We start from the raw sequence: 13212 nt of genomic DNA, 5'->3' as shown, positions 1-13212 counted from the left end.
TTTTCCAGAAAGGGACTTTTTTACAAGGGCTTGGTGACAAGATGAGGGGCAATGGCTTTGAGCTAGAAGAGGGCAGATTTAGACTGGAGATTAGGCAGAAATGCTTGACAGTGAGAGTGGGGAGACATTAGAACAAGTTGCCCATAGAGTTTGTGGATGCCCCCCCTTCCTCATAGCATTCAATGCCAGATTAAAGAGACCCTTGAGCAGCCTGTTCTAGTGGAAGGTGTCCCTGCCCGTGGCCAGGGGCTTGTATCTTGGTGATCTTCAAGGTCCCTTCCAAGCCAACCTGTTCAATGAATCTGTGACAATAGAAAGAAGCAGGGGTTTGGTCTACTTATTCTTGCTGTCATCTGAGGGCTTGTTCTGCTGTCCTGTGTCTATCTGTAGAAGGATACAGAGAAAATGGAAAGAAATACAGACAAATGCACAAAAGATCCTTACTGAGGTCTCGGTGCAGTTTTCCAGCGCAGTAGGAGCGTAGTCTTCACAGTGTTCTGTTGGCCCATCCATTTTCTGCATGTTCCCATACTGTGAGGCTGTCAGCTTAACATCTGTACAGAAGGAGTTTAATAGTGAAGGTTGAGGGGGTTTGCTCAATGCAACTGCCTGTTCTCTTTTTTCCTCCCTCAAGACTGCCTAGGGAGCTCGTTCTCTTAACCCTTTGTATCTGATCATCACCTCTTCCAAAGGGAGCATTGCATCTCTGTCTCAATTTGCCTTGCACCATACAGTAAGCATTAGAAAACACTTCTGAGCCTGTCACATCTCGGTGCAAGCTAAGATTTTTACCAGCTGTCTTGGTTTGGCTGGGGCCAGCCACATCTGTGAGCTATTAGCAATTTGCAATCAGCCAAGACAGCTGAGCTGAGTTTGCTACAGGTGATACCAGACCATAAAAAGGGGAAAGGTTGCTGGGAAAAGGTTTTCTTGGTTGGTTGTTTTTCTGCTCTTCTATGTCCTCATCTCTGGTGGAAGCTGCTCTTTATCCTGAGGACTGCAGTCCCATTTATTGTAAGTACTGCCCAGTCACTGGACTGAGGGTAACTTTGTGCACTTGATATTGGCATTAGTTTAGCTGGTTTGTGAAATCAGTTTTCATTACAATCCACGTGTTTATAGGTATCTGAATCTGAAGGCTGGCCAGGAGAGGAGGGGATGTTTGGACTAGTAATATTAAATGTAGTGATTCTATAGAATTGTTTGATTGTGGTACACTGAAGCATAAACCATGGGCTTGAAAGCAGGACACTGAGCTGGGTGAAAGTGTAGGGTCAAAGTGATCTTAAAGGAATGTGGTGTGTGTAAAACAAGAGGCTTCAAGTCTTATCTTGTTGTATTGTGGTTCTATGGCTTCACAGCTCGGTACAGCTTGGTGCCTGTCTCTTTTACCTGGACACTGTATGTGTCTCCTTTAGATTTATATGATATACTCTGATGAAGGACTAGATAGTATATGCTTTGTTAAGAGAAGTTATTATGTGTCTTGTTAGGAGATAAGAAACATGTAAGTAATGTATCCTAGCAATTAGTGTGTAATCCTAACATAATCTTTAATGCAAATATATGTAACCATTTAGAGTCTAGTATGATTTGTAACCTTCTTATGTAGCCTTCTGGTGAAAAGTATAAAAACTCATGCTTGGGGTACAATAGATAGAACTTGCTTGCATCAAGCATCTCCCTGTCTCTTCTGATGCCTGTGGCATCGTAGCCCCTGGCAAGGGGACAGGCTCTTCTCATTTGCTCCATATGATAGGACAAGGAGCAATGGGTGTAAATTGCAGCAAAAGAGGTTTCACCTCAACACAAGGGGGAACTTCTTTACTGTAAGGGTCCCAGAGCACTGGCACAGGCTTCCCAGAGAGATTGTGGAGTCTCCTTCTCTGGAGACTTTCAAGGCCTGTCTGGATGTGTTCCTCTGTGATCTGTGTTAGATAGGATTGCCCTGCTCTGGCAGGAGGATTGGACTTGATGATCTCCCTGGGTCCCTTCCAACCCCTAACATGCTGTGATGGGTCTCATTTTCCTGATGCCCCTTCTCTGCTGGGGAGGGCTCATGTGGTGATAGGGCAACTGCTGGAGTCTAGCCCCAGGCAGGGGCTAAATCATAGAATCAACCAGGTTGGAAGAGAACTCCAAGCTCATCCAGTCCGACCTAGCACCCAGCCCTATCCAATCAACTAGACCATGGCACTAAGTGCCCCATCCACTTTTTGCTTGAACATCTCCAGGGATGGTGACTCCATCAGCTCCCTGGGCAGCCCATTCTAATGGCAAATCACTCTCTCTGTGAAAAAACTTTCCCCTAAAGTCCAGCCTATACCTCCCCTGGCACAGCTTGAGACTGTAAGAATGTAGGTACCAGAAAACTGTTTTGATACTATATTGAGCCCATAGAGGGAAGAAAAAAATCCAAAGAGTGGTTTGGAGAGTGGAGAGTACTGTGAGACAAGGGTTAGGAAAAAGCTGAAGCAGAGAATAGAAAGATGAGAGAGTGATTTGCCATTGGAATGGGCTGCCCAGGAAGGTGGTGGAGTTGCTGTCCCTGAAGGTGTTCAGAAAAAGAATGGATGAGGCACTTAGTGTCATGGTCTGGTTGTTTGGTCAAGACTGAGTGATAGGTTGGACTGGATGATTTTGGAGGTCTCTTCCAACCTGGTTGGTTCTATGATTCTGTGAGGGTAAGATCTTGCAAAGATGACAGAATCACAGAATCAGGTCAGGGTTGGAAGGGGCCACAAGGATCATATAGTTCCAACCCCCCTGACACAATTCAACAGGCAAATGTGTGTATTCTGTTGTTTTGTTTTAAAGACAGAACTGAAATGTGGTGACTAAACCACATCAGTGCCTTTTGTTTCATTGAATATATCTTATTTATTTATGACAATTTGGCTCATTTTTATGGGATTAGCCAATTAAGTAAATAAACTCATGGCACACAGAGGTATGCAATGAGTCATTGGCAGTATACAACACCACACAATGTATTGAATCACGTTACCTGATCTCTCTATCACATATCAGAGCCTGAATCCTATTTTCTGAGTAAATCATTTATGAGGACAGGAAAGAGGAATGCTGATGATGTCAGAGTGGAAAGAGTAGAGAGGAAAAAAAACCCCACAGTGCAGACCCCAGAAACCAATTTTTTTGAATTAAGAAATACTTACTGTTGGAATAGAACTCATTGTAAACTGGAGAGCCATTGAAGTCCCCACAAAGTCCACAGGTCTGATTGGCATATTTCTCACTCAGTTCCAGCTGAAATGGTAGGCAACATATTGAGAGGAGTTAGCACAAGCATTCTAAGATCTACTCAAGCCCACTGAAAGCACCTGCAGCCTCTTTTCCTCACATCTGTGTCATTTTATTTAGCAACTTCATTGAAACCCAGGAGAGAGAATGAAGATATGGCTTGGATTTAATTGACAAGGCAAACCCCCAAAGTTATCAATGCAGATTTAAGTTTTCACTGTCATATCTATATTGCTCTCAGCCTCCTTCTCTCTGTTGCTTCCATAAGAAAGATCACAGAATCACAGAAAGTTTGAGGTTGAAAGGGACCCTCAGAGATCATGGAGAAGGATCACCTAAGGCAGGCCACGTATAAATGAAGTCCTGTGTGAAGTTCTGCTCAAAAAGAATATTTGAATGGGCAAGCAGGTCCTACAACAACCCCAATATGTTAATTATACAATGAAAGTGATACTTCACCACCCTTTTTTAAGCAGGCTTCATAGGCTCACAGGATGTTAAAGGTTGGAAGGGACCCAAGGAGATCATCGAGTCCAATCCCCCTGCCAGAGCAGGACAATCCTATCTAACACAGATCACAGAGGAACACATCCAGACAGGCCTTGAAAGTCTCCAGAGAAGGAGACTCCACAACCTCCCTGGGGAGCCTGTTCGAGTGCTCTGTGACCCTTACAGTAAAGAAGTTCCCCCTTGTGTTGAGGCAGAACCTCTTTTGCTGCAACTTACACCCACTGCTCCTTGTCCTATCCCAGGGAGCAAGTGAGCTCCTGTCCTCCCTCTCCTGGCCAGCCCTCAGATACTTATAAACATTTATCAAATCCTCTCTAAGTCTTCTTTTCTCCAGACTAAATAGCCCCAGGTCCCTCAGCCTCTCCTTGTAAGCCATGCCCTTCTGTCCCCTCACCATCCTTGCCCTCCGCTGGACCCTCTCCAGAAGATCCCTGTCCCTCTTAAACTGGGGAGCCCAAATCTGAACACAGTATTCAAGATGAGTTCTCAGCAGGGCAGAGTAGAGGGGGAGGAGAACCTCCTTTGATTTGCTGGACACACTCCTCCAAATACACCCCAGGATCCCTTTGGCCTTCTTGGCCACAAGGGCACATTGCAGTGCCATGGGTAACTTGTTATCCACCAGGACCCCCAGGTCCCGCTCCACAGGGCTGCTTTTCCAGCAGATCACCTCACATCTGCTATCCACTAGCTGCAAGCCCCTGTAATTTTCTTGGGAGCTACCTCTCTTTTGATGAGGAAGGAGGAGACAGTAACAGGAAGCAGATAGGGGCTGCCTTGATCAAAGATTAGTTCTAAACTCGGAAGGTGTAGACAAGTCCAGGAGTAGTTCTTACCAGGATGCTGTCATCTTCATTCCACATTAACAGGATGCCCATTTTGCTGGCAACTTTCACATAAATGCTGCTTTTCTCTATTGTAACTCCAGATTGGCTGTAGGGCAGTTGAACTCTGGGAAAAGGCAGAAAGAATGTCAGGGAGTTTCTGATCCAGAGGGAAATCAAAACCAGGAGATTTGTGGTGTCTGGAATCTGGAGGGATTCTAAAATAACATAGTTGTGTGGAAGGAAAAGTGATGATAAAAATAAGATGGGACAACACCATCAAATATGGAGCTGAATTTGGATCCAAGCTCCCAGGATTTTTCATCCAGGATCCAACCTCTAAAGATTTTTCATCCTTTTTGTTGTTGTTCTGTGTTTTGGTTTGGTTTTAAAGTTAATCTTTAAGGGAAGAGTTGAATCACTGTGAAAGGAATCAACAGCAGCTTATTAATGATGTGAGTATAATGATGAGATTGTCTGAAGAAAACATAGGATCATAGAATGGTTTAGGTTGGAAGGGATCTCAAAGCTCAGCCAGTTCCAACCTCCTGACATAGGCAGGGACACCTCCCACTGCATCAGGTTGCTCAGGGCCTCATTCAACCTGGCCTTGAACACCTCCAGGGAGGGAGCATCCACAACCTCCTTGGGCAAGCTGTGCCAGTGTTTCATGACCCTCACTGGAACGAATTTCTTCCTAACATCCAGTTTCTATCTCCCCTCTGCCAGTTTAAACCCACTCCCCCTTGTCCTGTCATTACGAGACCTCGTACATAATTCCCCTCATCCTCAAACACACCAAAGCACTGGACAAGTGTGTGTGGGAAAAAAGCCTGTGGCTACCAAGCAAAGTGGTATGAGTAAAGTTACTTGTTGCTGTTGATGGTGACAATGTCCTTCCTTAGTTCTATAGCTACACCTTCCAGCTTCATGGTGATACGGCTGATTGTTGGGGCGTTGTCCACCACTGTGCGCCTGAACTGGATGTTGAAATCCTCGTAGGGAGTGTTGCACTGGGATGCAAAAATGTAGTTGCAGAGCCCAGGGAAGTAGAAGATGGCCCCGTCAAAGGTCTTGAAGTGGAAGTTGCCCCACGTACTGCACACGCGGTCGTTGTGAGCAGGGTTGGAAGCTGTGAATTCAAAGCTGCTGTTAGAACTTCAAACTGTGAATATCAACTTAGAATCGTAGAATCAGTCAGGGTTGGAAGGGACCACAAGGATCATCTAGTTCCAACCCTCTGTCATGGCCAGGGACACCCCACCCTAGATCACGCTGGCCAGAGCCTCAACCAGCTTGGCCTTGAATACCTCCAGGGATGGGGCCTCAACCACCTCCCTGAGCAACCCATTCCAGGCTTTCACCACTCTCATGCTGAACAACTTCCTCCTCATGTCCACTCGGAATATATATAGAGAGAGTTATATTTAGCCAGAATTTATTAGTTGTCCACATTTTGCCCAAGAAAACAGTTCAGCATTATGTTTCTTAACCACTCCTCTTTCTTCTTAATGATCCATGGCTTCTTTTTACCAGTGGCCTTCCATATTTGTATTGGATTCATTTCCCTGCATCTCCTAAACCTGAAAACCTCTTGAATGCATTTAGTTTCCTTTACTTACATGTAATTAGTGGGTTTAGCAGCATTGAGGGGATGATGTTGACCTTAGCTGGAAGTGTGGAAGAAACTAAGGGGGGAAAAAAAAGCAAGAAAGAAAACAACAGTTAGTAGAACAATGCCAAAATGTACACGTGAAATTGACCTGGAGAGTTAATGTGCCAGGCCCAGCAAGACAGTGTTAAGCTTGTTTTGTTTTGCACAAGATGAAAGTGGACACTGAAATTCAGAGTCAGGGTAGTTAAGGCATAAGAAATTGCTTTCAGCTGTCATGCTTGCTTTCTCTACCTTTAATTTTGACCCTTTTATCAAACTCTCTGTTGTGTGAGAGGCAGATCTGTGTGTTGGAGTGCTTCAGACACAGTGAACAATACGAGGGGTGAAGCTGTGCTAGATGAGCTTCTTACTGGTGCAAACCCGTAGCTGCCTTCTCATTGAACCTTCTCTTTCTGAGAAGAGCATAAAAACTTCAATAATCCCGTTTGCTTTCTTGAATATTTTCCTTTTAGGGGACAGAAGCCCCTTAGAACTGAGCCCAATCCATTGTACAGGATGATCACAGATCATTACATGCTGACAATCAATGCAGGTGGATTTTCATCCTGCTTTCTCAATGTCACCCACTGACTTCTTTAGAAGGAAGCAAACATCCTGCAGGTTATATTCAACTCTGATTTTACATACAGAAATACATGCATGTTTGTACGCAGCCTTTAAAAGCACCCATTTGTTTTCTTAGTTACCTCTTCTCATACCAATACATTCATGTTAAAGCTTCCCAAGGCTGAGTGCAAGGTCCTGCAGCTGGGTTGAGGAAATCCCAATATAGGATCACCAATATAGGCTGGGCAGTGACTGGCTTGAGAGCAGCCCTGAGGAAGGGGGACTTTGGGGTGCTTGTGGACAAGAAGCTCAGCATGAGCTGTCAGTGTGCTCTTGCAGCCCAGAGAGCAAGGAGAGCCTGGGCTGCAGCAAGAGAAGTGTGGGCAGCAGGGCCAGGGAAGTGATCCTCCCCCTCTACTCCACACTGGTGAGACCCCACCTGGATACTGCATCCAGTTCTGGAGCCTCTATTACAAGAGGGATATGGAGGTGCTGGAAGGTGTCCAGAGAAGGGCCATGAGGATGATCAGAGGGCTGGAGCTACTCTGCTGTGAGGAGAGACTGAAGGAATTGGGTCTGTTCAACCTGAAGAGGAGAAGGCTCCAAGTGACCTTATTGTGGCCTTTCAGTATCTTCAGAGGGCTAGAAGAAAGCTGGGGAGGGACTTTTTAGGCTGTCAGGTAGTGATAGGACTGGGGGGAATGGAACAAAGCTAGAAAAGGGTAGATTTAGACTGGATGCTAGGAAGTTCTTCACCATGAAGGTGATGAGACCCTGGAATGGGTTGCCCAGGAAGGTGGTCGAGCCTCCATCCTTGGAGGTGTTTAAGGCCAGGCTGGATGAGGCTCTGGCCAGCCTGATCTAGGGTAGGGTGTCCCTGTCCATGTCAGGGGGGTTGGAACTGGCTGACCTTTGTGGTCCCTTCCATCCCTGACTGATTCTATGATCCTGCCTATTTAGTGATTGGTATCTAATAAAGCTATAATTGTTCTTATTGCTAATACACATTTATCTTTATTGTCCATGGGCATTGCTGGCATTATGCTAAGGAGATTTCCAGCCTCCTCCCCACACCCCCCAAGCACATTTCTATCGTTTAGCAGAGGTGTAGGAAGTGAATGAACATACCGTTTTCTTTTGTCAGGAGACCCCCAGGGAGTTTACTTCCTGCTGCAAGACTGCTTTCAATCTGGGCCCCTGTGGAGAAATTGTAAAAAGCATCTGAAGTGCCATGTCCTGTAACGGAACTTCTAAAGCAAAGCATTTAGATAGGATCAAAGGTCTTGTCTTTTTGAAGGAAATAGGGCAGCTGTGTCATAGAATGATAGACTCAACCAGGTTGGAAGAGACCTCCAAGATCATCCAGTCCAACCTATCACCCAGCCCTATCCAATCAACTAGACCATGGCACTAAGTGCCTCATCCAGTCTTTTCTTGAACACCTCCAGGGACAGTGCCTCCATCACCTCCCTGGGCAGCCCATTCCAATGGGAAATCACTCTCTCTGTGAAGAACTTCCTCCTAGCCTATACCTACCCCGGCACAACTTGAGACTGTGTCCCCTTGTTCTATTGCTGGTTGCCTGGGAGAAGAGGCCACCCCCCACCTGGCTACAATGTCCCTTCAGACATTTTGTCATGTATGTAGATGGCTGCGTGCAGAGAGTGGTGAAGAAGGGCATGACGTCCACCTGCAGACCAGTGCCAGGTGGCATCCCTCAGGGGTCAGTGCTGGGCCCAGTGCTGTTGAACAGCTTTGTCAGTGACATGGACAGAGGAATCAGTGCTCCCTCAGCAGGTTTGCAGATGACGCCAAGCTGTGTGGCACAGTTCACTTGCTAGAGGGCAGAGATCCATCCAGAGGGAGCTGGACAGGCTGCAGAGCTGTGCCCAGGCCAACCTCATGACATTCAACAAGGCCAAGTGTAAGGTCCTGTACCTGGGTGGGTGCAATCCCAAGCACAACTCCAGGCTGGGTAGGGAATGGCTGAAAGCAGTCCTGAGGAGAAGGCTCTGGGGGTCTGGGCTGATGCAAAGCTCAACAGGAGCCTACAGGGTGAGTGCAGCCCAGACAGCAACCCTGTGCTGGGCTGCAAGAGCAGTGTGGGCAGCAGGGCAGAAGAGGGGATTCTGCCCCTTGTCTCTACTCTCCTCAGACCCCACCTGGAGTCCTGTGTGCAGTTCTGGAACCTCCAGCACAAGCAGGACATGGAAGTGTTTGAGTCAGTCCAGAGGAGGCCATGAAGATGTTAAGAGGGCTGCAGCAGCTCTGCTATGAGGATAGGCTGAGAGAGTTGAGGCTGTGCAGCCTGGAGAAGAGAAGGCTTTGAGGAGACCTTGGAGTGGCCTTGCAGGATCTGAAGGGGCCTACAGGAGGGCTGAGGAAGGACTATTGACAAGGTCTTGTAATGACAGGACAATGAGGAAGGGGAGAACAACTGGCAAAGGGGAGATTTAAACTGGATGCTAAAAAGAAGTTCTTTGCAGTGAGGGTGGTGAGACACTGGCACAGGTTGCCCAGGGACATTGTGGCTGCTCCCTGCCTGGAGGTGTTCAAGGGCAGGTTGGATGAGGCCTTGAGTGATCTGTTCTAGTGAGAGGTGAGGGGGGCTTGGAACTGGCTGAGCTTTGAGGTCCCTTCCGACCTAAACCATTCTATGATCCTATGTCCTCTAAAGGAGAAAAGTAGCTACAGCTTTATTCTGTGTGTAGGCATGAATCCTGTCGTCATATGATAACCGTGCTTGGAACATGCCAACTAATATAGAGGAGGCTGCAGAGCCCTGACTTTTGTAGCCTGTCCTCATAGCAGAGCTGCTCCAGCCTTCTGAACATCTTCCTGGCCCTCCTCAGGCTTCACTCCAACGTGGATCTGAAAACCTGCCAAGTCAAAATCCTCAAAGGATTTTGGGGATGAAGTGACTAATCCTGCTCAGGATTATGTGAACAAGCACTCTAGGTGTCTGGAGGATTTCTCCCTCTAAGAGGAACTGCCTACATGTAATTTAGTCTGAAATTAAGCCCCCTTTTTCCTTGTACAGTGATTTGTGGGAAGAGCTCACTGGCTCAGAGCTAGATCCACAACACTGAAGGGGAGGACCATGTTGCTGGAAGATTGGGATGTGCCATAGACTGCTTAAGTCCTTTTTGGTGCTTACATTCCTTGCCATTGGAATGGGCTGCCCAGGGAGGTGGTGGTGTAGTCGCTGTCCCTGGAGGTGTTCAAGCAAAGCCTGGATGAGGCACTTAGTGCCATGGTCTAGTTGATTGGATAGGGCTAGGTTCTAAGTTAAGCTGGATGATCTTGGAGGTCTCTTCCAACCTGGCTAATTCTATGAGGAGATCCTCCACTGAAGAACCTCAGCCTAAATACTTCCATGGAAGCTCAACAGCTACTTTTACCTTAAAAAATCACCAGATTGTAAGCCTGTGCTTTCTTTTTCTAAAGTAACTTTTGACTGTGCTCTCCAGGCAGATTGAGGTGGAGGATGCCTGCCTGAAGAGCTGTTGGAGTCCAGAGAAGGGTCACAAAGACAGGGCTGGAGTATCTCTGATATGAGAGGCTGAGGGAGCTAGGGTTGTTCAGCCTGGAGAAGAGAAGATTCCAGGAGGATCTTAAAGCTGCCTTCAATTCATGAAGGGATCCTACAGGAAGGCTGGAGAGGGTCTTTTCACGAGGGTGTCTAGGTACAGGACAAGGGGAAACAGTTTCAAGCCAAGGAAGAGCAGAGTTGGACCTGTACATGGGTGGTGGGAGCAGGCTGCCCAGAGAGGTTGTGGATGCCACCAGCCTTGGGGGTGTTCAAGGCCAGGTTGGATGAGACCTTGAGCAGCTGAGTGTAGTTGAGAGGTGTCCCTGCCCATGGCAGCGAGGTTGGAGTAGATGATGTCTAAGGTCCCACCCAACCTAAGCCATTTTATGATGCAAGCTCCAGCTCCCATAGAGGTCCCTAAAAGACTGTTGGCTTGGGAGGAGAGGGTTCTGGGGCAGGGTCATTATATCTAAAAGCTGCTGCAGTGTCTTGAATTTGTTTCAGATCTGCAATTTTAATTACCTTCTCATTAGCTTTGAGTGACCACTAGTGATCTAGAAAGAAGTACCATAGGACAGAGGTGAACCATTTTCTACTTCCTTCTCTCAGGTGATATCATTGGGTAAATGCCCTCACATCATTATGATTGATACTGATCAGGTGAGACAAATGCCTTAGAGTCTAAATAATAGGCCAGAATTTGCTCTCACTCAACACATCTATAGGAACCTCAGCAGGCATAGAAATCACAGAAACCTTGTTTATTCTAGCATGAGAGGCTTTGTAACAGAGCAAAATGGCATATATGGGTATTTGGGTCTGTTAATTTTTCTCAAGGAAACAGCAGGGGCTTTTGTTTACTTAGCAAATACATCATTCCCAAGGAAATTCTAGCTGCCTCGCTTTATTTGGCAGTTGCACAATGCCACATTGTTGGCCACTGTAGGAACGAGCTGTCTGACAGTTGTTAAGAGTAGTGGATGATTTACTACTTGATAATTTGTGAGCTGACCTGCTGGTTAAGAATATTTCTGGGTGCACCTTGCTGAGTCTCCAGCTGCCAACCCATGCACGCAATTGGCCTTGCAGCCAGCTTCCAACAGTTAGTGCTGGACCCAGAACGTCAAGCCAGGTGCTGACTGTCTATGCCATAACCTTTAGCCACTCAGAGCAGCTGAAAATAGTTTGCACTGAGGGTGATTTGGATAAAGAGCACTTTGATGAGCACTCTCTGACCACCCCTCATTTTTCAGAGTGATTGAGCAGGTTAACATTGCACAGCACAAGTCATTTTTTTCAGTGAATGGCTGGGAGGTGTTTTTGACTGGCACTGTGTAACTCTAACTGGAAGCTTTATACTCTAGAAGAGTGTTGTGTTTCTGACTGGTGTTTTAGTGTTTATTGCACAAACTGCATAGTAGCTTAAAATTATATTTGCACTTGTCAGGGTTTGGAAAATGATACGCAAGACAAATTTACACAGGGCAATCTGAAGATTGGAAAGTGTTAGCTGGCAGGGCAGTAGTTGCTGTGTGTGAATGGGACAAGCTTGTAAACATGCAGGGAGCTCTCTCTACAACTATCTGAAAGGAGATTGCAGCGAGGTGGGGGTTGGTCTATTCTCCCTCCTATCGGGTGATAGAACAAGAGGAAATGGTCCCAAATTGTGCCAGGAAAGGGATAGGTTAGGAAGAATTTCTTTGCTGCAAGAGTAGCCAGGGAATGGAGCAGGCTACCCAGGGAGGTGACAGAGGCATTCAAGAAACCTGTGGCCATGGCACTTGGAGATGTGGTTTAATGGCCATGGTGGTGTTGGATTGATGATTGGACTCAATGATTTTAGCGGTCTCTTGCAACCAAATCAATTCTGTGATTCTAGTTTCAGTTTGAGCCATCCCATTGGCTCAATAGGGCTGCTCATGTTAATGTAATATGATACAATATCATATAATAGGCTGATACCAGCCCTGAAGGGTCTAATATTTACCGGGGGGAATCCCAACACAAAATGCACTTGTCAGATGCTCAACATCCATCATTTCTCTCATCATTTTGCACAGTGTATTATCCGTGCTGAAAATCATTGCAAGGTGAAGATTCCCTCCTGTCTCTTTTGCTAAAGAAACTGCAAGAAATCTTGGGGAAATCTACTGTTAGCTCCTGGTAGATTACAAGGAACTGGAAAATGTTACCCAGTGCAAAAAGTGGTGGTTTAAATTCCGTGAAGTCCATAGCAATCATAATCGATCCTGACAAAAATGCAACGGGATCAAACTGCTTTCTGTCAGGTACAAGCAACACTGACCAAGTGACATTTTAAGAGATGAATTAATAGTCCCTTTTTGATTTGTTCTTCAAGGCTACCTTCCAAATGAGGCTACAGTGCAGTAGGCTGAGGCAATGTGAAGTTAAATCCATCCAGTTAGCATACATCCATTTAAATACTTAACGGAAGCTTTAAGAGAAGACATAAAGGAAATCTTGTTTAAATGCAACCATCTGTGAAGCAAAATAATCAACCAGGTGGAGTTGTTTCAAATATATGACAAGATCTAAGCAGAGCAAGGTTTTTTTTTTTTCTTTCCCAATTAAAAGGAAAAAAGAAGAGAGCTTCTTACCGATTTGGTGGACACAGCAAACTGCTAACAGGAAAGCCCATTCGGGTCCCCACATCCCCCTGCCAAGCCCCATCTTGGGTGGAGCCTGACACAAGGATGTTGGATTTGAAGTTGGTCAGGAGGACTGGTTCACGTCTGCTCGGGCACTCTTATATAGTAGGTGACTTTGGCTTGGGTCCCAGATTGATCCAGAGAGTCTGGGAAGGTGGAGTTTGGGGGGGATTTTAGCAAGTGAGCAGGTAAACA

At 46.3% G+C, this 13212-nt stretch overlaps 1 protein-coding gene across 1 annotated transcript in view; it reads right to left on the bottom strand.

The window, feature by feature from the left end:
• Positions 1–13007, bottom strand: part of LOC135186351 (mucin-5AC-like) — a 50896-nt gene extending 37889 nt beyond the window's left edge. The window contains exons 1-7 of the mRNA XM_064163997.1: positions 12967–13007; positions 12541–12629; positions 6218–6283; positions 5466–5727; positions 4608–4722; positions 3177–3267; positions 445–554 (exon numbers count right to left, since the gene is read on the bottom strand). Coding sequence (XP_064020067.1) covers positions 445–554; positions 3177–3267; positions 4608–4722; positions 5466–5727; positions 6218–6283; positions 12541–12629; positions 12967–13007 — 774 coding nt within the window. The remainder of the gene's footprint in view (positions 1–444; positions 555–3176; positions 3268–4607; positions 4723–5465; positions 5728–6217; positions 6284–12540; positions 12630–12966) is intronic.
• Between the last annotated feature and the right edge of the window lie 205 nt (positions 13008–13212).

This window comes from Pogoniulus pusillus, chromosome 24 (assembly GCF_015220805.1).
Source record: "Pogoniulus pusillus isolate bPogPus1 chromosome 24, bPogPus1.pri, whole genome shotgun sequence".
Taxonomy (NCBI): Eukaryota; Metazoa; Chordata; class Aves; order Piciformes; family Lybiidae; genus Pogoniulus; species Pogoniulus pusillus.
This window is presented reverse-complemented; position numbering and strand designations above follow the sequence as displayed.